This window comes from Astatotilapia calliptera, chromosome 17, assembly GCF_964374335.1.
Source record: "Astatotilapia calliptera chromosome 17, fAstCal68.1, whole genome shotgun sequence".
NCBI classification, from domain to species: Eukaryota; Metazoa; Chordata; class Actinopteri; order Cichliformes; family Cichlidae; genus Astatotilapia; species Astatotilapia calliptera.
This window is the reverse complement of record NC_137438.1, coordinates 39,089,425-39,114,049: the sequence shown is the minus strand read 5'-3', so window position 1 is coordinate 39,114,049 and position 24,625 is coordinate 39,089,425. Positions and strand designations below refer to the sequence as shown.

At 45.6% G+C, this 24,625-nt stretch overlaps 1 protein-coding gene across 1 annotated transcript in view; it reads right to left on the bottom strand.

Moving 5' to 3' along the window:
- hmcn1 (hemicentin 1) overlaps positions 1-24,625 on the bottom strand; it is a 99,933-nt gene that overhangs the window by 17,064 nt on the left and 58,244 nt on the right. Inside the window, exons 36-74 of the mRNA XM_026146195.2 lie at positions 23,627-23,750; positions 23,397-23,498; positions 22,757-22,933; positions 22,413-22,564; positions 22,050-22,173; positions 20,046-20,221; positions 19,795-19,891; positions 19,452-19,574; positions 19,195-19,350; positions 18,723-19,004; positions 18,451-18,618; positions 17,716-17,829; positions 17,358-17,444; positions 17,052-17,243; positions 16,773-16,946; positions 16,562-16,675; positions 15,323-15,468; positions 15,095-15,245; positions 14,736-14,933; positions 14,536-14,649; positions 14,259-14,446; positions 13,974-14,070; positions 12,660-12,821; positions 12,433-12,546; positions 12,143-12,345; positions 11,933-12,014; positions 11,680-11,811; positions 11,425-11,574; positions 11,063-11,222; positions 10,856-10,980; positions 10,586-10,769; positions 10,275-10,372; positions 9,845-10,123; positions 9,559-9,755; positions 8,937-9,018; positions 8,582-8,718; positions 8,361-8,502; positions 8,126-8,270; positions 7,894-8,021 (exon numbers count right to left, since the gene is read on the bottom strand). Of these exons, the coding sequence (XP_026001980.2) occupies positions 7,894-8,021; positions 8,126-8,270; positions 8,361-8,502; positions 8,582-8,718; positions 8,937-9,018; positions 9,559-9,755; positions 9,845-10,123; positions 10,275-10,372; positions 10,586-10,769; positions 10,856-10,980; positions 11,063-11,222; positions 11,425-11,574; positions 11,680-11,811; positions 11,933-12,014; positions 12,143-12,345; positions 12,433-12,546; positions 12,660-12,821; positions 13,974-14,070; positions 14,259-14,446; positions 14,536-14,649; positions 14,736-14,933; positions 15,095-15,245; positions 15,323-15,468; positions 16,562-16,675; positions 16,773-16,946; positions 17,052-17,243; positions 17,358-17,444; positions 17,716-17,829; positions 18,451-18,618; positions 18,723-19,004; positions 19,195-19,350; positions 19,452-19,574; positions 19,795-19,891; positions 20,046-20,221; positions 22,050-22,173; positions 22,413-22,564; positions 22,757-22,933; positions 23,397-23,498; positions 23,627-23,750 (5,776 nt within the window). The remainder of the gene's footprint in view (positions 1-7,893; positions 8,022-8,125; positions 8,271-8,360; positions 8,503-8,581; positions 8,719-8,936; positions 9,019-9,558; positions 9,756-9,844; positions 10,124-10,274; positions 10,373-10,585; positions 10,770-10,855; positions 10,981-11,062; positions 11,223-11,424; positions 11,575-11,679; positions 11,812-11,932; positions 12,015-12,142; positions 12,346-12,432; positions 12,547-12,659; positions 12,822-13,973; positions 14,071-14,258; positions 14,447-14,535; positions 14,650-14,735; positions 14,934-15,094; positions 15,246-15,322; positions 15,469-16,561; positions 16,676-16,772; positions 16,947-17,051; positions 17,244-17,357; positions 17,445-17,715; positions 17,830-18,450; positions 18,619-18,722; positions 19,005-19,194; positions 19,351-19,451; positions 19,575-19,794; positions 19,892-20,045; positions 20,222-22,049; positions 22,174-22,412; positions 22,565-22,756; positions 22,934-23,396; positions 23,499-23,626; positions 23,751-24,625) is intronic.

The window sequence follows — 24,625 nt, the reverse complement described above, 5'->3', positions numbered from 1 at the left end:
ATTGACATATATTTTTCCTACAATAGCCCGACGGGCAGGGCAGAGAGATTTTTCGCTAGCTCCGGGACGTCGGGCTAGCGATTTTGCAAGCCCTGTATCTGATTGAGGAATCACTCATCTTTGGAAAAGAGAGTTTATTACAGAGAAATGGCTCTTTCCAAAATAAAAGCTATACTATCCGCTTCTTCTGGGCTATATTCTCAGCAGCATATTAAACAGCTGTCTAAATGACTCGGCTAAAGTTAGTAGCATGCTTGTTGTTTTTGTCTTTGCACTAGGATGATGTCGGCGTAAATGTGCAGTCATATTCGTTGTGTTCCCGCTAGTGCTTTCAGGTTAATCTCGTTGAAATGACCTTAACGCCACAACACGGCAAATCTCCGTTAACGAGCTACCGCCGATCGCCCCGTGCATGGGGCTAGACGGCCAACACGTTAACGAGCTAACTGCGCTAACACACTAGTTCACACCAATGTAATTAAGCATTGCATGGCACATCCAACATACTGTTTTACTTTAGTCCATGACTCGCTTACCTTCAGGGTCATACGTCACATGAAAACCAAAATAATTCCAAACGCCAGATCTGAATGAGGGTGGGGGAGGTCCATCTTGCAAGGAGAGCTTAACTTCTGTCTCGCTAGCTTGCCCTGCGCTCTTCCTCCTGACTATGCTGTCTGTGTTGAGCGCTCAGTGGATCTGCGCTAGGCGGAGTAGTCGAACGCAGATTCACTGAGCGCTCAACACAGACAGCATCGTCAGAAGGAAAGTTGATAAAATAAATTACAAATGTTGTATTGTTCGATACATATGCGTACCGAACCGAAAGCACTGTATCGAACGGTTCAATATCGATACGAATATCGTTGCACCCCTAATATATATATACATGCCTACTGGCTGAAGAAGCTGACTGCACTACACGAGCGTCTGGCAGCACAAATGAACCAGCTGCTAGTTAACGAGAGACACCCGGAATGGCTAACTGAAGGCCGGACGGTCCTGATCCCCAAGGACCCCAAGAAGGGACCGGTCCCCTCCAACTACCGACCAATAACCTGCCTCAGTACTACATGGAAGCTCCTGTCAGGCATCATATCGGCTAAGATGAACAGGCACATGGGTCAATACATGAGCGGGACACAGAAAGGAATTGGCAAGAATACCAGAGGCGCAAAACACCAGCTACTGGTAGACAGAACAATCAGCCGAGACTGCAAGACCAGACTGACCAACCTGTGCACTGCCTGGATTGATTACAAGAAGGCCTATGACTCAATGCCCCACAGCTGGATACTGGAATGCCTAGAATTGTACAAGATCAATGGGACCCTAAGAGCCTTCATCAGGAACTCAATGGGGATGTGGCGTACAACACTAGAGGCCAACTCCAAGCCCATAGCACAAGTCACCATCAAGTGCGGGATCTACCAAGGAGATGCTCTGTCCCCACTGCTGTTCTGCATAGGCCTGAACCCCCTCAGTGAGATCATTAACAAGACTGGCTACGGATACCGACTACGGAACGGAGCAGTTGTCAGCCACCTCCTGTACATGGATGACATCAAGCTGTATGCCAAGAGTGAACGAGACATCGATTCACTGATCCACACTACCAGGCTATACAGCAATGACATTGGAATGTCGTTCGGACTGGAGAAGTGTAGTCGGATGGTAACAAAGAGAGGGAAGGTAGTCAGAACTGAGGGGATTGAACTACCAGAAGGCAACATTGCAGACATAGAGGACAGTTACAAGTACTTGGGGATCCCACAGGCGAATGGGAACCATGAAGAGGCCGCTAGAAAAGCTGCAACCACCAAGTACCTGCAGAGGGTCACGCAAGTCCTGAGGAGTCAGCTGAATGGTAAGAACAAGATCCGGGCCATCAACACGTACGCCCTGCCCGTGATCAGGTACCCTGCTGGGGTAATAGGCTGGCCAAAGGAGGAGATAGAAGCCACTGACATAAAGACAAGAAAGCTCCTTACCATGCATGGAGGGTTTCACCCCAAGTCCAGCACCCTGAGGCTGTACGCTAAGCGGAAGGAAGGGGGCCGGGGACTGGTGAGTGTCAGCACCACAGTCCAGGATGAGACAAGGAACATCCAAGAATACATTGGGAAGATGGCCCCAACTGACCGAGTGCTCAGTGAATACCTCAGGCAGCAGAAACCCAAGAAAGAGGAGGGAGACGAGGAACCATCATGGAAGGACAGGCCCCTGCACGGTATGTACCACCGGCAGATAGAGGAGGTGGCTGATATCCAGAAATCCTACCAGTGGCTGGACAAAGCTGGACTGAAAGACAGCACAGAGGCACTAATCATGGCAGCACAAGAACAAGCTCTGAGTACAAGATCCATAGAGGCTGGGGTCTATCACACCAGGCAAGACCCCAGGTGCAGGCTGTGTAAAGATGCCCCAGAGACAATCCAGCACATAACAGCAGGGTGCAAGATGCTAGCAGGCAAGGCATACATGGAACGCCATAATCAAGTGGCCGGCATAGTGTACAGGAACATCTGTGCCGAGTATAATCTGGAAGTCCCGAGGTCAAAATGGGAGATGCCCCCAAGGGTGGTGGAGAATGACCGAGCTAAGATCCTGTGGGACTTCCAGATACAGACGGACAAAATGGTGGTGGCTAACCAACCGGACATAGTGGTGGTAGACAAACAGAAGAAGACGGCCGTAGTGATCGATGTAGCGGTTCCGAATGACAGCAATATCAGGAAGAAGGAACACGAGAAGCTGGAGAAATACCAAGGGCTCAGAGAAGAGCTCGAGAGGATGTGGAGGGTGAAGGTAACGGTGGTCCCCGTGGTAATCGGAGCACTAGGTGCGGTGACTCCCAAGCTAGGCGAGTGGCTCCAGCAGATTCCGGGAACAACATCGGAGATCTCTGTCCAGAAGAGCCCAGTCCTGGGAACAGCTAAGATACTGCGCAGGACCCTCAAGCATATGCGTACCGAACCGAAAGCACTGTATCGAACGGTTCAATATCGATACGAATATCGATCCTTGTTAATGATCTCACTGAGGGGGTTCAGGCCTATGCAGAACAGCAGTGGGGACAGAGCATCTCCTTGGTAGATCCCGCACTTGATGGTGACTTGTGCTATGGGCTTGGAGTTGGCCTCTAGTGTTGTACGCCACATCCCCATTGAGTTCCTGATGAAGGCTCTTAGGGTCCCATTGATCTTGTACAATTCTAGGCATTCCAGTATCCAGCTGTGGGGCATTGAGTCATAGGCCTTCTTGTAATCAATCCAGGCAGTGCACAGGTTTGTCAGTCTGGTCTTGCAGTCTCGGCTGATTGTTCTGTCTACCAGTAGCTGGTGTTTTGCGCCTCTGGTATTCTTGCCAATTCCTTTCTGTGTCCCGCTCATGTATTGACCCATGTGCCTGTTCATCTTAGCCGATATGATGCCTGACAGGAGCTTCCATGTAGTACTGAGGCAGGTTATTGGTCGGTAGTTGGAGGGGACCGGTCCCTTCTTGGGGTCCTTGGGGATCAGGACCGTCCGACCTTCGGTTAGCCATTCCGGGTGTCTCTCGTTAACTAGCAGCTGGTTCATTTGTGCTGCCAGACGCTCGTGGAGTGCAGTCAGCTTCTTCAGCCAGTAGGCGTGAACCATGTCGGGCCCTGGTGTGTGTGTATATATATATATATATATATATATATATATATATATATATATATATATATATATATATATATATATATATATATATATACACATACATATATATATATATATATATATATATAGCTGGATAGCGTAGTGGTTAGACTACACGCCTTTGGAACAGAGGATCGCAACCTTATATTCAGTATAAATTAAGTCCATCTTAGCATTTATAGTGAAGGCTTCATGTTAGCCATAAAACATCTGAACATGATCGCAAGTTCAATTCCTGCCTGGGGCGTCTGTATCCAGTAAGGGTCCTAAGGCTAGACCCCCTATGCTAAGCAAGCCTACCGCAGACATGAGCGAGACAGATAAATATGAAGGCATGCCGGCTCGGACGTCGCCCGGATCAACAAGGTCCGCGTCAGGTGTTGAGGAACCAGGGCACCCTGACGAAAAGTGGGCTACTGGAACAAGAAGGCATCGGTGGGCAAGGGACGAAAACAGGGCGTTGTTGGAATGCTACTACGCAAGTAACCCCGGCGGAAGGGGCTACATGAATAGGATGAGGGACCTATGGATTCTTCGATACCCAACATCCACAATGACGGCGAAACAACTAGTAGCTCAGTGTTCCAACATTCGAAAGAAGGGACTGCTCTCACAGCTAGAGATTGACGAGGTACAACACAAATGCTACGGCAAGGAGGAGTCAGGACGCCAGGTCAGGGGGGAGATATCATCACCCCCACCTGAGATTGGGTACATAGCCCCAAGTGTGATAGGAGAAGGATCGTTGAGTGCGAGAGGAACTGACCTGAAAAATAGGATCATGGCCAAGCTTGAAACCTGGATCCCCCGTAGCCGGTTACCAAGATTACGTGAAGTACCCTCAGAAGGTCTGCTAGATGATGTTAATGCAGCACTACGGGCAATACCTACAACCACGATTACCGACACTAACAAGCTGATCTACAATACAGCAGCAGTGATCAGTGAGATGCTTGGCTACAAGTTGAACAGCCACAAGGGGCAGTACCCTCCATGGAGAAGGAGGCTAGAGGGCAAGATCAAAGTAGCACGGAGAGAGGTTAGCCAACTAACGGAGTTGCAGAAAGGTGCGACGAATAAGGTGCCTAAGAAATACAGCAAGCTGTCCATACCTGAGGCCTTGGAAACTGCCAAGCAAAGACTCACAGCCTTGGCCAGCCGCTTGAGGAGGTACACCAGAGAGATAGAAGGCAGGAGAATAAACCAGCTGTTCTCCACAGAACCAGCAAAGGTGTACTCTCAGTGGCAAGGGAACAATAAGAGAACAGCACCACCAAGGCTGGAGACGGAGCAATACTGGAAGAGCATATGGGAGAAGGATGCAACCCATAACGGCAATGCTCAGTGGCTAGAGGATCTGAGGGCAGACCACAGCGACCTCCCTGAACAGGGTCCAGTAACCATCACAGTGGCAGATATCCAAGAAAGGGTCTCCAGTATGAAGAGTTGGACAGCACCAGGGCCCGACATGGTTCACGCCTACTGGCTGAAGAAGCTAACTGCACTCCACGAGCGTCTGGCAGCACAAATGAACCAGCTGCTAGTTAACGAGATACACCCGGAATGGCTAACTGAAGGCCGGACGGTCCTGATCCCCAAGGACCCCAAGAAGGGACCGGTCCCCTCCAACTACCGACCAATAACCTGCCTCAGTACTACATGGAAGCTCCTGTCAGGCATCATATCGGCTAAGATGAACAGTCACATGGGTCAATACATGAGCGGGACACAGAAAGGAATTGGCAAGAATACCAGAGGCGCAAAACACCAGCTACTGGTAGACAGAACAATCAGCCGAGACTGCAAGACCAGACTGACCAACCTGTGCACTGCCTGGATTGATTACAAGAAGGCCTATGACTCAATGCCCCACAGCTGGATACTGGAATGCCTAGAATTGTACAAGATCAATGGGACCCTAAGAGCCTTCATCAGGAACTCAATGGGGATGTGGCGTACAACACTAGAGGCCAACTCCAAGCCCATAGCACAAGTCACCATCAAGTGCGGGATCTACCAAGGAGATGCTCTGTCCCCACTGCTGTTCTGCATAGGCCTGAACCCCCTCAGTGAGATCATTAACAAGACTGGCTACGGATACCGACTACGGAACGGAGCAGTTGTCAGCCACCTCCTGTACATGGATGACATCAAGCTGTATGCCAAGAGTGAACGAGACATCGATTCACTGATCCACACTACCAGGCTATACAGCAATGACATTGGAATGTCGTTCGGACTGGAGAAGTGTAGTCGGATGGTAACAAAGAGAGGGAAGGTAGTCAGAACTGAGGGGATTGAACTACCAGAAGGCAACATTGCAGACATAGAGGACAGTTACAAGTACTTGGGGATCCCGCAGGCGAATGGGAACCATGAAGAGGCCGCTAGAAAAGCTGCAACCACCAAGTACCTGCAGAGGGTCAGGCAAGTCCTGAGGAGTCAGCTGAATGGTAAGAACAAGATCCGGGCCATCAACACGTACGCCCTGCCCGTGATCAGGTACCCTGCTGGGGTAATAGGCTGGCCAAAGGAGGAGATAGAAGCCACTGACATAAAGACAAGAAAGCTCCTTACCATGCATGGAGGGTTTCACCCCAAGTCCAGCACCCTGAGGCTGTACGCTAAGCGGAAGGAAGGGGGCCGGGGACTGGTGAGTGTCAGCACCACAGTCCAGGATGAGACAACGAACATCCAAGAATACATTGGGAAGATGGCCCCAACTGACCGAGTGCTCAGTGAATACCTCAGGCAGCAGAAACCCAAGAAAGAGGAGGGAGACGAGGAACCAGCATGGAAGGACAGGCCCCTGCACGGTATGTACCACCGGCAGATAGAGGAGGTGGCTGATATCCAGAAATCCTACCAGTGGCTGGACAAAGCTGGACTGAAAGACAGCACAGAGGCACTAATCATGGCAGCACAAGAACAAGCTCTGAGCACAAGATCCATAGAGGCTGGGGTCTATCACACCAGGCAAGACCCCAGGTGCAGGCTGTGTAAAGATGCCCCAGAGACAATCCAGCACATAACAGCAGGGTGCAAGATGCTAGCAGGCAAGGCATACATGGAACGCCATAACCAAGTGGCCGGCATAGTGTACAGGAACATCTGTGCGGAGTATAACCTGGAAGTCCCAAGGTCAAAATGGGAGATGCCCCCAAGGGTGGTGGAGAATGACCGAGCTAAGATCCTGTGGGACTTCCAGATACAGACGGACAAAATGGTGGTGGCTAACCAACCGGACATAGTGGTGGTAGACAAACAGAAGAAGACGGCCGTAGTGATCGATGTAGCAGTTCCGAATGACAGCAACATCAGGAAGAAGGAACACGAGAAGCTGGAGAAATACCAAGGGCTCAGAGAAGAGCTCGAGAGGATGTGGAGGGTGAAGGTAACGGTGGTCCCCGTGGTAATCGGAGCACTAGGTGCGGTGACTCCCAAGATAGGCGAGTGGCTCCAGCAGATCCCGGGAACAACATCGGAGATCTCTGTCCAGAAGAGCGCAGTCCTGGGAACAGCTAAGATACTGCGCAGGACCCTCAAGCTCCCAGGCCTCTGGTAGAGGACCCGAGCTTGAAGGATAAACCGCCCGCAGGGGCGTGCTGGGTGTTTTTTTTATACATATATATACACACACACACACATATATACACACACACACATATATATATACACACATACATATACACATATACATATATATATATATATATATATATATATATATATATATATATATGTTTCCATCTCCCGTTTCTGCTCGGTGACATCTCGTACTTTTCGACTCCTTTTCTCCCTCCCTCGCTCACAGACACATCACGGGTATGGCAGTCCATTCTCCCTGCGGCACGGACTACACTACCCATGAGGCTACATTCTTTAGAGCGATGCCTGCAACACTCTGCCTGTTGCCTTCATATTAAATCATTTTTGTGAATAATTTTTTTTAATATTTCTTTACGTCATTATGTGGCCGCAAGTCGAGGTGACATGGGCCGCGAGATTGAGACACAGACATGAGAGCCTCTTAATGCGCGTTTTGTTTGGTTGCCACCGGCGTGGACACCCAAAATCTAGAGTTCATAGCCTTACTTTCAACAAAGTAACTGTATTCTGAATACCACTTAAAACGGTAACTGTAACAGAATACAGTTACTCGGCGGTACATGTATTCCGTTACTCCCCAACACTGTTTGCCACCCACCATATACTTGCAGATCCACTCTCTTGCGTTGAGTTCCAGCCTGATTGGTTGCCATACACAGGTAGCGACCGGTGTCTGTCACCTGAGTGGAGTTGATGCGCAAAGACCCATCCTCAGCAAACGTGTACCTGCACACGTGTTCACAACATGAGTGAAACCCTGAATCTGCCAATGTGAAATATCTCTGTGAAGGTTGAAGAACTATGATAAAAGTTTGAGACGAGGAACCTACCTGGGATTGTTTCCTGCCAATATTGCTCCATGTTTCCTCCAGGTGACCTGAGGTGGTGGGACTCCACTCACTACACATTCAAGCACCGCTGGCTTGTTGACGTGCACCGACACTGACTGGGGTCCGTCCTTGATAACTGGGGCCACTGAAGGGACAGGTGTTACTGGTTTTTGAACTTTACTTAACTCCATAACTAATAAAGGAGGAATTTATTTCTATAAATACATAAGCGTACCATTGACAGTCAGGTTAAACTTGCGCGTGGTCTGGCCAGCGATGTTACTAGCCACGCAGGTGTACTGAGCTCTGTCGCTGAGCTCTGCCATGTTGATCTGCAAGTAGCGGCCACCAGACAGAACACGCACACGAGCAGAGGCCTGCACAACGGGGCAGATAAGGTTATTTACCTCACCAGGTATCATCGTGTTGCTATTCTTCTTTTGTTTGACTTCTGACCTGCAGTTGTTGGCCATCTTTGAGCCAGGTCAGCGTTGGAGGTGGAACAGCATCAGACTTGCACTCTAAGGTCACCTGTCTGTTCTGCAGCACTGAAACATCCCGAGGTGTACTCTCTCCCACAATGTTAGGAGGAACTGAAAAGGCAGACAAAAGAGCTCTAACCATCTGTAGCCCACGATCAATCAAACTGTGCACACATGTGCATGACAACGAGAAACATTTCTAAGCAATTCAATAACTGCAACACTGTAACTTCCCTTTTGTATTTGTAATGGAACCAATTTAATTGAAATTTCCATAAATTTAAATAGTTTGCATATTGCAATTTGCGCTAAACGTCTATGTTACCCACCATGCACTCGAACTAGGAAGTCCTTGTCATCATCTCCCGCTGGACTGTTTGCTAAGCAGGTGTATCTGCCTGTGTCCTCCAGCTGAGCATCAAAAGTGTGAGAACAGTGGAAAAAAAACACACAAAAACCATTCATGTACACTCTCTGGCCTCTTTTAGACACACCTGTTCAACTGGTATTTAATGCAGATATCTAGTTAGCCGATCACATGGCTGCACAGTGCATTTAGCCGCAGTCAAGCTCAAACTGAGCATCAGATTAGGGAATACTGGGATTTTTCCACACAACCATGTCTACGGTTTACAGAGAATGGTCAGAAAAAGAGAAAATATCCATTGAGCATCGGGGCAAAGGAGAAGTGCCAGATGGTCTGGAGAGAGAACTACATCATGGATCATCTGACAAATGTGTAGCAACTGCACAACGCTATCATGTCAACATGGACCAAAATCTGAGGAATAATTCCATCACCTTGTTGAATTTATGAAGAATTATTAAGGCAGAAGGGATGCAAACATCTAGCAAGGTGTACTAATAAAGTTTCCAGTGAGTGTTTATATAAAAATCACACGATGCTGTATGAGCAACAAAATTTCACTTTAACAGTCCCGAGTCTCTGACCTGTGCTGAGGCCACACGGAGCACCTTTCCTCCCTGGAGGAGGCGCAGGCTGTCTGTCTGTGGGAGCGGGCGTCCATCCTTGAGCCAGGTCAGAGAGGGCGTAGGTATACCCGTGGCCTCACAGTGGAGCTCCAGGACATTATTAACCACCACAGACACTTCTGCAGGTACACCAGAGCCCTCGATGCGCGGAGGATCTTAGAAAGTACAAGTAACATTTTTTTAGTCGTCCATGCATCAGCAGCTGAAGCTGGATAATGGAGAGCTACAGTCTGATTGCACTCACCCATAACTTTCAGGTTGAAGTGACGGCTCGCTTCACCAGCAGTGTTGTTAGCCACGCAGGTGTAGCGTCCCGTGTCGCCAACCTGAGCCCGTCTAATACGAAGGTTGGTGTTCGAGTTTAGGAGAACGACGTGGCGGTCGGGGACTAGAGTCGCTCCGTCTTTGAGCCAGGAAACGGTGGGCGTTGGGGTCCCATCAGCAATACACAGCAGAGAAGCCAAGTTTCCTGCGACCACAGTCACATCCTCTGTGCTCCCTGCTCCATCCAGACCGGGAGGGACTGAGGAGGGTAATTTAACAACTCGTTAGCCTTTGTTTCTCAGTTTGCCTGGAGGATATCTGAAAAGTATGAATAAACATGAAAGCTATACAACTCTAGAACATGCGGCCGCTTGCAGTTTCTTGCTGACGTAGCAAGTTTTCAGACTCACCGTGCACCTGCAGGTTATAATGTTTGTTGTCCACTCCTGCCCTGTTTGATGCAACGCAGGTATATCGTCCACCATCAGACACCTGGGTGCGCGCCACCCTGACAGGAAATTTGTACGATGTGTAAATTTAAGAGGTTTCCTATTTAAACCAATCCCCCATTTTTCAAACCTTTTCAATCTTCAATGACGACATTGTTTTGATGATTTGGGAGATTTTAAAGCCAGAGTCGAGATAAGAATGTTTCAGACTAATACATTTGCATATTTCAAAAGAAAGAAATTCATCCTCCGCGCACTGTCTGCTGACGTACCGAAGCACTTGCCCAGCAGAGAGGAGACGTATGTGTGAGGAGACTGGCAGAGGCAGGCCGTTCCTCAGCCAGTTTAGCTGAGGCAGGGGAGAGCCTGTTGCGACGCACTCGATGCTCACAGAACTGTCCAGAACTGCTGCGAGCTCCTCAGCAGCCGCACTGTTGCCTACGATCACAGGCGGCACTGGGAGACGGGAGGCAGGATCCGTTATATAAAAGAATATTTGCGCCAAAGATATGCGTTATGTTTGAATCCTGAGTTGAACCCACCATACACATTCAGATTAAATATCCTGTCCTCTTCTCCTGCAGCGTTGGTGGCCACGCAGGTGTACTTGCCGCCGTCAGCAGTCTGAGCTCGTAGTACAGTGAGTTTGCTGCCATTTCCACTGATCCTGAGCATACATACATATATTTGTAAAATATATGTCTTGTATATGTATTTTTGTGTGTATTGCACATTGTGCTATTCTTTACCTGAGCCCCTTGCTTCCCGTACTGTTGATGGCTTCCCCGTCCTTCAGCCACTGGATGGTCGGAGTTGGGGTTCCCTGAGCTTGACAGACCAACTGAATGGTTTGATTTAGCAGGACTCCCATCTCACTGGGTAGCTCTGATCCAGAGATACTGGGAGGAACTAAGAGCAAATTACCCGGGTTAGCATAGCTGTGTGTAACATAGCTGCAAAGAGTGAGCAAATGTCATATTAAACCCAGTGGATTAAGAATGGGATGCAGCTCAAGGTCATATTGATAAAGGCAGATGAGCGAATATGTTTGGCAATATAGTGTATCTAGAAAGGCATTAGCAGGGTTTTAAAGATAAAGATGTCCATCTACCTTGTATGGTTAGGCGGTACCTCTTGTAGGCCTTGCCCTCCACGTTGGAGGCCACACATGTGTAAGTGCCGCTGTCAGAGAGCTGCGAGCGTGCGATCTGCAGTTTGCTGCCCCCTGAGAAGATGTGCATCTCCAAAGACTCTGAGTTCTCTAAAGGAAATATGAAGTTCGTGTGTTTTTTTAATAAAAAAAAGGACAACATTAACAGATGAAAAACCTTTTTTGTGGTTCAGTTAAACCTGCACACAGGTTTACCTATGGTGCGCCCGTTTTTCAGCCAAGTGAGCGTGGGTGGAGGGATTCCACTCGCGTCACAGTTAAAGATGACCGGATTACTGATGGTTTCCACAACTGTCTCCTCTGCTGGGCCATCGATACTGGGAGGTACTGGAGAAAGAAGAAATTTAAAGACATATCTTTAATAATATTCTGCAGGTGGACACTGGTTGAAATAGGTTCCTGGTGCATTTTCAGATTTGTAAAAATGTAAATATTTAGGAAAGACTACCATAGATGTTCAAGTGGAAGTGCTTGTCCACTTGCCCGGCAACATTGGTGGCCATGCAAACGTACTGTCCTGTATCAGACACCTGAAAAATACAGACAGATGCAAAACAGATAAAAAACATATAAATAGTTAATTCAACACTTTGGTTAGGTGCTTTTAATCCAGCAGAGGGACACGACACATCATCGCTGGTTTCCATTCGTCTCTCACCTCTGAACCTTTGATCTCGAGGATCTGTCCCTCAGCCAAAACACGCAGGTTGGCTGATTCTGTCACCACTCTGCCGTTCTTATACCAAGTGATGACGGGAGGAGGCACAGCATTGGATTCACACTCCAGAGTTACAGATTTCCCAACAAGCACATTCACCACCACAGGAGAGTCCCCGCTATTGTCTCGGATGCTGGGAGGAACTGCGGGGGAGGAGGTAAATCAGCATCAATTGAAGACAACACACGGAGCTACACTGTGCAATAAAACCATTGCAGAAACAATCTGACCGAAAACAGTGAGGTAGATGTGTTTGTGAGCCTCTCCTGCTGCGTTCAGGGCCACACAGCTGTACTTTCCTCCGTCGGACACTTTTGCTTTCAGGATTTGTAAAGTGCGTCCACCTGCAGGCACACGCAGACACAGAGAAACAGTGATTTTCATGTCATTTTATCGTCTGCATAAAGGTATTTTTGATATCGTGAGTCTATAGGTGAAAGTAACTCCTTCACAGTACCTGGCATGATGAGTGCATTGGTGTTAGCTTGAATTGGGCCCCTGCCATTGAGCCAGCCCAGTGTTGGAGGAGGGAAGCCAGTAGCTTCACAGGAGAGAGCCACAAAGTTGTTCACAACCACCGTCACATTCTCAGAACTCGGGCCGATAATGGTGGGAGGCACTTAACGAAAAAAGACGAGGAACGTTCAATAAAGCAGGCAGAAGACAAAAATATTTAATTTGCTGTGATCACATGAGGGAAAAGTATTTTACTACATTTGTTCATGTTGTGACCAGAGATGGGCAGAACATGAACAAATGTACTGTAATCCGATTACTTTTTTCAAGTAACGAGTAAAGTAAGGGATTACTATTGCAAAAATGGTAATTAGATTACCGTTACTTTCCCGTAGGAACGCTGCGTTACTGCGTTACTAAAACCTGATTTTTTGCGAGAATGTCTCATGACAGTGACGTAAGCGAGTGCGACGTTAGTGACAACAGCTGTGTGCAGATCAACAATGGATCATATATCAGTGCAGAGAGAGTATGAGCGTGCAGCGTTTAAAGCGTGGAAGTACTGACCTTACTTTGAGTCTGATTCCATAAAAAGTGACAAAAACATTAGTGTCCGCTGTGCGTGGGAAGAAAACTTCTTTTTACAGCGAAAAAAACCCCTAAACTTCCAAACAAGCACCGAGTAGCTACGACGTAATGGGAAACTCACAGAGAAACTCGCGGATTCTTCCACTGACCGCGGCACACCTGCACCAGGGTAACCCTCCGCCTACCCCACTCCTGCTTTACAGGTGAAAATAGAGCAACAGGACCGCTGAGTCTTTGACTTTATTTATTTTCTGCTGTGTTTTACTTGCATCTATTTGAAAGACTGAGTGTAAACACACAAAATATTTTATTTTATGTGCTGGAATGTGCAGAAAATAGGTTTAAATGTTAAACTAATTTCTTCCCGTCAGAGAACGTTGCATATAATTAAATGTTTGCTTGATGCATAAAGTTAAAAGATTAAAACTAATAAACAAGTTTTAAAAAGAGATTTTTCCATCTGATTACATTTTGTATGATGGATTATGTAGAAAAAGTAGAATTGGGCTGAAAGATCTATCGCTTTATCACCTCTTCAGGTTGTAAACCGTGTTTTTAAAAAGTAACTAAGTAATTAATTACTTTTGAAAATAAGTAATCAGTAAAGTAACAGGATTACTTTTTGGGGGAAGTAATCAGTAATTAGTTACTGATTACTTTTTTCAAGTAACTTGACCAACACTGGTTGTGACACATTTAAGCTGAAAAGGAAAAGGGAGTAACTCACCATGAACATTGAGATTAAATGTTTTTTCTGCACTTCCAGCCACATTTTCAGCTGCACACACATAACGCCCTGTGTCCGATACCTGAGCCGTCAATATCTGATGGAGAAAAAATGTTGTAAATATTACCCGAGGTGCATTGATACTGACATGTTTACATAAACAAGTAAAAGAAGTAAAAAGAACAATTACAGTTATTTTCATTGTTGTCAAGACATCGTACCTTGTGTGGGGTATGGGAGGTTTAAAAATACAAATTTAATCAGTCTGTGTTTCCTGGTTGTTACCTGAAGCGCTCTCCCATTGGACAGAATTCTGTGCAAGCTGTTGGAGGTGATTGGCTGGTTGTGCTTAAACCAGCTAATTTTGGGGGCCGGGGTTCCCTCCACGTGACACTCCAGTTGGGCAGTTTTATTGACCAGCACTGTGACTTCATCAGGCAGGTCGCTGTCTGTTCCGCGTATGGTCGGAGGTACTAGTGCAGAACACATACATGCATGTGAACCGTTCTCTGCTAAACTGATCGATACTTGTCCCACAGGAAATAAGGGTGTTTTTACTCACATAGCACTCTAACATCATACTGGATGGAGTCCTCTCCTGCTTCATTGACAGCCACACATGTGTACCTGCCTGAGTCCTCAATCTGGGCCCTGGGAATCTGTAGCACTCGCCCACCTGAGATTAAAGCAGTAGAAAATGTGTATGGACTAAATATCCTTCACATTTCATCTCTTCCTTACAGTTTTCGTCATCTGTCTCACCTGGCAGGATCAGAACTTTGTCATTCGATGTCAGCAGATGTCCGTCTTTGTACCAAGTGAGGGTCGGAGGGGGGACGGCGTTGGTCTCACAGTACAGGGAGATGGGATTGTTGAGTATCACGTCTCGTGCATCAACTCCAAAGCCTGAGGAAGACGTGGTATCACCATCTGCACCAGGCCTGTTAAAATTAGGTGGAACTGAGCAGCGGGGAAAAAGAGGACAGACGTTAAAACCTTACTTCACGCATTACATTACTAACAGGAGGAAACGCCATCAGGCGCATGGTTGTGCATTTATGTAGTGTCTTTATTAAATAATAGTTGCAGTGCACACATCTGCATTAGTCAACCCAGTTCACCTTGTATATTTACATCAAAGTCCTTCTCATCCTCTCCAGCTATATTAGTGGCTACACAGGTGTAGCGGCCAGTGTCTGACACCTGAGCATGTTTGATCTGAACGATCCGCCCGTTGGCTGTAATGGACACGTGGTCATCTGACTGCAGGATCTGTGCAGAGAAAAAACTTTTTTTCAAGCCTTTAATCCCACGGCTTTAAAAAACTGTGAAAATATCCCAGATGTTACCTGTCCATCTTTATACCACTGCAGTGCGGGGGTAGGAAAGGCCTGAGCAACACACTCCAAAGTCAGGGTGCTGTTAACCTTGATTTTGACCTCTTTAGGGGCCAGTCCTTCCCCGGGAATGTCATTCTTATTAATCTGTGGAGGAACTGGAGACAAAAACAAGTTAAAATATGTTTAATGTAAATCTGATTACTGGTAATTCTTATCAGTAATTTACAGTTGTGGTCAGACGTTTACATCCACTCATCATTGATATGAATCTCTTCTAATGATTTCTTTTGTCCAAGATGGAAGGATTGTACAGTATACATCTTTACTGCCCTTCAAAAACAAGAATGAGGGGCACAAGTTTTATTTATTTTGGATACATGCAGGCTCTAATATATACAGTGAAGCCTATAATTATTCATACTCCTGGCAAATTTTGACTTAAAGTTACTTTTATTCAACCAGCAACTTTTTTTTGACCGGAAAGTGACGCAGGCGTCTCCCAAAAGATAATAAGACGATGTACAAGAGGCATCGTTGTGGAAAAAACCCCATTTCATACCAGACTTGAGCCTAGTTTTCCTCCGTTGTTCCTGATCTGAGGGTAACAGTTTGCATCTTCTTCCAGACCGTGGCAAAGTGGTGACACATCCAAATGAGTTGTATTTACATACAGTTGTTAGAACTGATGATCTTGGGATTTGCAGTTGTTTAGAAATCTTTCACAACTCGTATAACTCTACAATTCTCCTTCTTGAACCTTCACTGACTTCCTTGGACTTTCCCATTGTTCTGAGCAATGGCCAATCCAGTGATTACTGTCATACAAATCCTTTTTATGCTGAGAACGACCAGTTGTAGTCAATCATGACCACTAATGAGAAATTAAATCGATCCTGTCAAGTTAAAAGACATTGTAGAAGATTCAGCAGCACTTTTGACCCCATGTGGGTGAGAGACAATCCAACATAATTTCAAACTTGTGCACTCTGTTCTTGTTTTTTTTAAAGTCAATAAAGATGTGTGCTTTATAATCATGGTTCCCTGGAAAAATGAACAGTTCTAATAAATCACTGAAACCCCAAATTACCATGACATTTATGTCCATGATGAGTGGATGTAAACTTCTGACAAGGAGCTGTAAATTATATTTACTTGTACAAGAAAGCATGTGCAATAGATTATGCTAGAACTGAACACACATAAAACATTTTATGCTGCAGCATGCTCCCAAAGCTGAAGGGGTCTCACCATAAACCTTGACCTCATAGTGCTTCAGTGTCTCTCCAGCCTCATTAGTGGCCACGCAGGTATACCTCCCAGCATCCTCTTGTTTAGCATTGAGAATCTGCAGCGTTCGCCCACCTGTAACAGCCACAGAGTCACGATTCAAAGATTCTAACACATTTTCCTTCTGTCCCTTTATTGCTTCTTTATTTTCATTGTGCACGTCATTGCAAACCTGGAAGGACTCTGACGTTGCGACTGGATTCAAACAGAGTGCCATCTTTGAGCCACATGATCAGAGCAGGAGGGTAAGACTGGACTTCACACACCAGTGAGGTGGGGCTGCTCAGGGTTACTGTAACCTCCTCTGCAGAAATGTCAGGGCCTGACCCAGCAATGGTGGGAGAAACTGGTCAAGAAAAGAGGGGAAAAAACAGACAAATAAGTAATATGATTTCATTCCACGTGTAATGAACTCAAAGTCTCCAAAATGGAAAAAGAGTTGTCTTTGTACCCAGGACATTAAGATTGTAATGCCGCCTGCGGTCTCCTGCACTGTTAGAGGCCAGGCAGCTGTACCTGCCAGTGTCTGCGACTTGGGCTCCAGAGATTTGGAGGAAACGGCCATGAGACAGAATTTGGTAATGCCCGTCAGGCACCAGCAGCTGTCCATCCTTCAGCCATTTAATCTCAGGTACAGGATTACCTGGGAAATTGTAAAAGGGCTTAAGAAAATTGTTCCAAAGCACAGAGATTATCTTGACTGGAACTTACAGTAAGGATTGATCCAAACATTTCATTACCAGATTATCTCAAATACCTGATGCTTCACAAGTGAGAGTGATGTTGTGTTTCTCCTTCACTTTAGTATCCACCATAGTTCCCTCCTCCACAATGCTCGGGGGAACTGTCGGAAAAATCAGTTAAATAGTTATTATTTTCTATCAAAGTCCATTTTATCATTAAGTGGAAAATAAACATCCATCCATTCATCCATCCATGCACCCATAATCTGCACCTCCCTGTCTTCAGCCACCTCCTCCACCTTTTCGAGCATGGTACAATATATGTAAATGCACAGTCACTTTAGTTAGACAATATTATGGCATAAAGCTAAAAACAAAAACAAACAAACAAACAAAACAAAACATGATACAATAAATTTTCTATTTTCTCACCAAGGATGTCAAGGTCAAAGGTCTTCCTCTCCTCCCCAGCGCTGTTAGACACGATGCAAGTGTATCTCCCAGCATCCTCTGCTGCAGCATGCATCAGACGCAGGCTGCGGCCACCTAGAAGTTAAACAAGTCCATTATTATTATGTTTCTATAACCACGTGTAATGTCTTTAAAAGCTAGGTCAGAAGAAAAGTACTTTTTTTCCCCAGAAATAAAACATGACAAGAACACGTAAACAGGCTTTTAAACGTGTTGAAATGACATTAGCCTTTCTGAGCACTGAAATCAATCAACACAGAGAAGCTGAACTCTTAGAACCACAGCTGTTCAAACATTTAGGACAGAGTTTAATGATATTTCAGACTAATGTCAGTCTCAACAGCCAACAGCGTAGCTTTGCCACAGTTAATGAGAAAATAATTGAAAAATAATGACATGTTACTGAAACAACTCCAGGTTTGACAACATGAGTGTCATTAGGATTCACTCACACTTTGTTACAGTTTCCATTTCCAACTTTTCAAATTAATATTAACATTCTTTTGCTTCACAATTTAATTGTTTTTCTGCTGGTTTTTCACAGAACCGGCGTCTGCATTTGGCCGTGGTCGCAGTCATTCCATAATATTATTAGTGGCAGTGCATTGCAAATGTTGAAACCTCTGAAACCTAGCTGGGAAGTAAAAATCAAGACTAAGAGCTTGAAAAGTCACGAAAAGTCAAACAGGAACAGACCTGAAAGGATGCGCGCTGAACTAGTCGTTTTAATTGGCTGACCGTCCTTCAACCAGGAGATGGTAGGAAGAGGGATGCCGGAGGCCTCGCAGATCAGAGCAACTGGGTTCCTCATGACAACACTCACATTTTCTGGAAACTGCACCTGCCCGATTATACTTGGTGGGACTGAAGATGAGAGAAAAGGAGGTAAATGGACACAAAGATGATTTCTTTGATCATTATGAAAACACAAAAAACTTTAATATCTGAAAGCAATTCCTGTTTCATACCGTGGACGCTGATGTCATGCTTGCTGTCAGCCTGTCCCGCCACGTTAACAGCGATGCACGTGTAGCGTCCCGTGTCTGACACTTTGGCATCTTTAATCTGCAATAGCCTCCCCTCGTTCAGGACCTTTGCACCATGCTGGCCTGTGATCGGCCGTCCGTCTTTCAGCCACGTGACCGCAGGTCGCGGCACACCTTCAGCATCACACTGTAGCGTCACATCACCTCCCTTTATCACAGTGACCTCATCAGCGCCGCCTTCGGTGCGTCTGATGGAAGGACGGACTGAAGTGAGAAAAGCGGGTGAGTGGTGTGTCATTAAAAAGATGAGATGAGAGAAGCTTTTTACTGTTTTTATCACCTTAACTCTTTCCCCCATAGAGACAACATTTAACCAACACCTGTACAGCCTGTATCCTTTATAGGCAAAAAGGCAATTGAAAAAAAAAAGGATGAATTCGTGGTGTTTACACACCATAAACCTGCAGGCTGTACTCCTTGGAGACGGTGCCAGCTGCACTGGAGGCTGTGCAGGTGTAAGAAGCAGCATCTGTCTTCTCAGCGCTGGAGATCTGCAGCTGACGACCTCCTGACAGAATCCTGACCCGCTGGTCAGATTTCACTTCAGAACCTGGAATATAAACAAAACACAGGATAGGTGAGGCGTTCCAGCACGCCACCCGCGCATGCGCACTGCCTCCCCACGTTTGATCAAAGCAGAAACTGGCTTACCATCCTTCGTCCATGTGAGACTGGGAGGCGGTATGCCACTGGACTCACACATAAGAGTGATGAGACTGCCTTCAACTACCGTCAGAGGAGACGCCTCCTCAGAGCCTCGGATACTGGGAGACACTGTAATAGCAAAGGGACGCCAAAAGGAGGCAGTCACACTGCATGCATTAGTACTAGTAAATGAGCGATGCATAAATCATCGTGATGATGGGCTGCAAAGAAAGATCAAAATCTACTAACAAAAAGCTTTTTGTTTCTGTTTTGTCTAACAGTCCAAGAAAGACTGAAAAATCTCTTCAGGTCAGTCCAAATGCACGACAGTGACACAAGATCAACTTACCCCACACATTGAGGTTATAGTTCTTCTCTGTTTTGCCAGCAATGTTTGTGGCTTCGCAGGTATATCTGCCTGAGTCCTGCACATGCACCCTGCTGATCTGCCAGTTTGTAGACAGAGAACAGAGTTTTGGCCAAAGAAAAAATGCAACTAACAGCAGGAGAGACGGTCATCGTTAAAAGGGACCTCTTAAGATTAAAGTTAGCCTTTCCAGTTGTCTTTTAGCTATATGATGGTTGTATGATGAACTGTACCTTAAGCAGACTAACATCTGCTGACACAGTCAGACCAGGCTTCCTAAAGAGAGGGCGGCCATCTTTGAGCCAGGACAGGGTGGGTGGGGGGACTGCATCACTCTGGCAGTGCAGCTCCACGGGTTGACCGAGCATCACTGTAGCATTCACCTCCTCGCCCTTGATGTTTGGTGGCACTGTGGCAAAACATGAAGACGAGCTCCTGAAAAGGCTTCTGTCATCGAATGAATACTTTCTGGGATGAAATCATTTAAATGACATGATTCGGAGTAAATCTTTTGTATTAAGGGTGCGCTGTTGTGAAAGTGCTGCTTTGTCCCACAAAGCACACTAAACTTGTTAGATTACCTCATGGGTAAACAATATAATTGCTTCCTGAGCAGCACAGGCGCTGTTTGTTGTGCATCTGGTGCTCTTTAAGCTCCAATTGCATCCTGGGTTATGACGGCATCATTAAACCAGTTCAACATATTTTAGTGACATTATAAATCTGAGTTTCTTCGTTTCCCAGAAGGTTATGAAAGCTAACGTCACTGGGAATTGCTAACATGCACTGAGATGGAAAATGAGTAGGGATTAAAAAATACCAGTTGGATGGCCGTTGCTTTGATTTCCAGCAATTTCAAGAAGTTCTGGACAGGATGTGTATTTGCCACTGAGCATCTGTGCAACGAAAGCACACGCCTATGAAATGAACTGACTTTGAAGTAGCTCAGGAAATCATTTCTCAGGGAATAATAATGTAATTATTTTAACAGGAGGCAGAAATCCCAGAATATATGAGATGAAAGGCGTTTTGTTTAAGCCTCTGTTTACAAGTTTTTCAGAAGACAGTCGGCTCTTATTTAGAAAATGACAGCAGGCCAATGTCCCTTCAACTGTGGTCGCTGTTCAGACAGAGCCCAAGTCATCGGAGAAGGACGGGAATAGGCTATCAGCTGAAGAATGGTACCAATTACCACAACAAATCTGCCTTCACTTCAGTGGACAAGTTCTTTTTCCCTCCTTTCTTTTTGATCTCTGCGAGGAAACTCGCATCATGTGGATGTTTGCATTCTGCATGCATATACGAACAAAGATCCAAACACAGACTCTACAATCCCATGTATGTAAGATGACATGTTTCCTATTACCTCAGTGACATTAGCTTTGATTAGACTTGTATAACAGCTGAGTCGCCATCAAGCTCGGCTCTGTTCAGGAGGCTGACAGCGTTTATTGAAACGCTAAACTCAGTCAAGCCGCACTTCCTCTACACGCACATGCTTTGCTCAAGGCTCTTGCCAGATATTGTTTCTGTATTATAATTCACAGCCTGGTGCTCAGTCTGGTTTCTGCTGTAAGACATTTGACAGTCAGTCATAACCATTAGTTAGCAAAACAAAGCAGCTGAGAAGGAGCAGCCGTAACATGCATGAGTACGATTAAACTCTAAAGAGAAGAACCAGGGCATGTAACGAGAGAGTGCACTATGATGTTAAAGCTTTTTAAAAAGGCAACATTAGTGATCCACAAATAAACAGGTGAAAGTCAAAACCTTGGATGGATGGACGGATAAATCTGTTTTTAAAACTATTTTATATTTATACGGTAAAATACAGATACTTGTGTCTTTAGTATAAACAATAAGTTATTTGAATCGATTCATATTTCATGGATATGCATTTATTTGAACCTAATGAACATGCATTCATCATGCATCATCTTCTGCTTATCCAATTCAGGTTAATGGTGGGACTGGAGCCATATGGCAAGAGGCAGTATGCACCCTGGACAGGTCATCAGTGTCACAAAGCTAACACAGACTGTTACACAAATTCACACCGATGGCAAATTTAGAGCCACCAGTTAACCTAAGCTGGGGACTGCAAATGATGTCAGACACTTTTCTAAAAAAAACAAAACGAATAAAGGATTTAAAAAAAAAAAAAGTACTATACATGCTGTTTACCATATGATACCATATAGGTACATGTATGCAACAACAGCTGTTCATGTTCTCACCATAAACCTTCAGGTCATAGTCTCTGTGCTGTTCTCCTCCAGCGTTGACAGCCACACAGGTGTACCTGCCTGTGTCGCTAACCTGTGCGCTATCCAGGGACAGCACTCTGCCACCAGCAAACACCTGACAGGCCGACGGAAACAGAGCAGAGGTCACGTCACGGTGCTCGGCTCACGCACAGACTCACAGCACACAGTCGTTAAAAGGTCTGCAGAAGACTTTTATTATTATCTAACACAGAGCTTCCGCACACCTGCAATGTTCAACATAACCTGAGGATAACGTCACCTCGCATTTTGCATCACAACAGATTTCTGGAATGATCCGGCACAAAGCACTAAGCATGAATGTAGTGATGTCACCTGTATGCCATGTGAAACACTTGCCACAGGGCTGCCATCTTTGAGCCATGTGATACTGGGAGCAGGAACCCCTGTAGCCTCACACTCCAACCTGACGGCTTCATTCACCACAACAGTTACCGTACCGCCTCGGCTGGAGATGACCGGGGGCACTGCAAGGCACGAGGATAAAGCACTCAGTCAGTGACGATCTGCAACGCCACTGGAGTTGTTTTTGTTTTTCAGCTATCCGCATATTGTCATCATCTGTCAGCGACTAATCTCTAACTTATAGAGATAGTATTACTCACGAACAACCAAAAAGTTCAGCATACTTCTGCTTAATTAATGAGAAAGCCACCCACCGAGGACCTGAAGTCTGTGAGATATCTCAGCAGCTCCAGCCAGGTTCACAGCGACACATCTGTATATGCCAGCATCGGACAGCTGTGCTCGTTCAATCTCCAGCATCTGGCCACGCTTCCGTAACGTCACACCAGCTGCACTGGTCAGAGGTCGGCCATCTTTGTACCAAGTGATAGCTAAGGCACGAAGGATATCAAAAATACTTTCAGCAAAAGAACTATTAAACAGAAAACTAGGCTTAAAAGAGATTAATGAGGGTTTGAGTTTATTTAAAATCTGAAGACAATAGCAAATAAAATAAATGTTGGACTAAAAATCAAAGTTTATTATAAAGAATTGTAATTTTTACATTTTTTTTAGAATTTTTAAAGTTGATAAAGAATTTCCGTTGCCCAGTTATGGTTACATAGATACTAAATTGCTGTACTGTAACACTTCCTCTAACAATGAAGAAAGTGATTTTACAATAAGAACCTAGTTACACATGAATTTATATGTAGCACATCTTTGAGTGTTTAGATCATCCAAATGGAAAAAGAAGGAGAGGGAAGAAGCTGAAGCTGTTTGTAGGAAAACTACACTGTAAAGGCTTTGAGTGCGCACAGTGGGACTGAGGAGGTTGTTAGTGAACAGTCTTACCAGGTAATGGGCTGCCCGCGGCCTTGCACTCGAGCTCAGTGGAAAAGCCTGACAGAATGGTCTGGTTAATGGTCTCTCCAGAGGACGGGATACTGGGAGGCTCTGAGGGACACAAACAGAATTACACCCAGAAACAACAGCTTATTATTATCAACTCTGGATATAGGAGGAGGAAGATAAGCGAGACAAACATGCAGAGCGAGTGATTTGTATATCCATACGTAAGTTACCGTGGACGCTGAGTCTTATGTGCTGCTGAGCTTCACCAGCTGCGTTAGTGGCCAGGCAAGTGAATTTCCCAGAATCCTCCAGTCTTGCCTCTGTAATCTTTAGTGTCCTGCCTGCTGACTCCAGCTGTGGCAGATACAGAGAATTCAGATTGGTAATTACTGAGCAGTGAAGAATAAGAATGAATCGCTTTCTGCTGCTTCTGCTTCTTCTTCTTCTAACCTGTTAGTACTCTTAAGCCTTAAGCCCCACCTCCTTACTTTTTGCTAGGAAATTTGAGAAATATGTGATTTATTGAAATGTGCAAACATACATGGAAATGCAGTATATGAAGCAAAAGCAGGCGAATGAGTGTGAAAGTCAATATTTGGTGTGACCAGCTTTATTCTTCATCATAACAGGAATAATAGCCCAGCTTCTTGAAAGCTCTTCTGTGGATGTTGGCTGCCTTTTGTTGGATTGTCTGTCAACATGATCCCACACCGCTTCAGTAATGTTGAGGTCTGGGTTCCGGGGAGGCCAGTCCATGACTGATAATCTCCCACTGTGTGTTTTTCTGTCCAGGTCTGCTTTCACTGCACTGACAATGTGCTCGGGATCATTGTCAGATGAAAATGTTGCCAATCACATGTTTTCGAGAAGGTATGTGAGTTTTGACAAGATCCCCAACACCAGCCCCCAAAAGATGAAGGCAGACGGATCACCTGACGAGCCAGATGCATCTCTCAGGTCCTGTGTCGGCTCTTTGTGGGATTTCTTCCTGTTTCTTAGGACAAAACTTTCGGATACTGTTCATCTGTTGTGGATAGTTGTGAAGCCTGACAGTTCTTGTCTAGTTTCCAAACATTTTTGAGGATATTCTGAGATATGTCCAGTTTTCAGATTAGAACTCTTTGGTAATGATGTTGCTTTTTGCAAAAATACTCAAAAACTTGTTTTTGACATTTGTTGCAGATTCAGGCTGCTTGTAACAAAGTTATAAAGATACATTTTACAAAGTG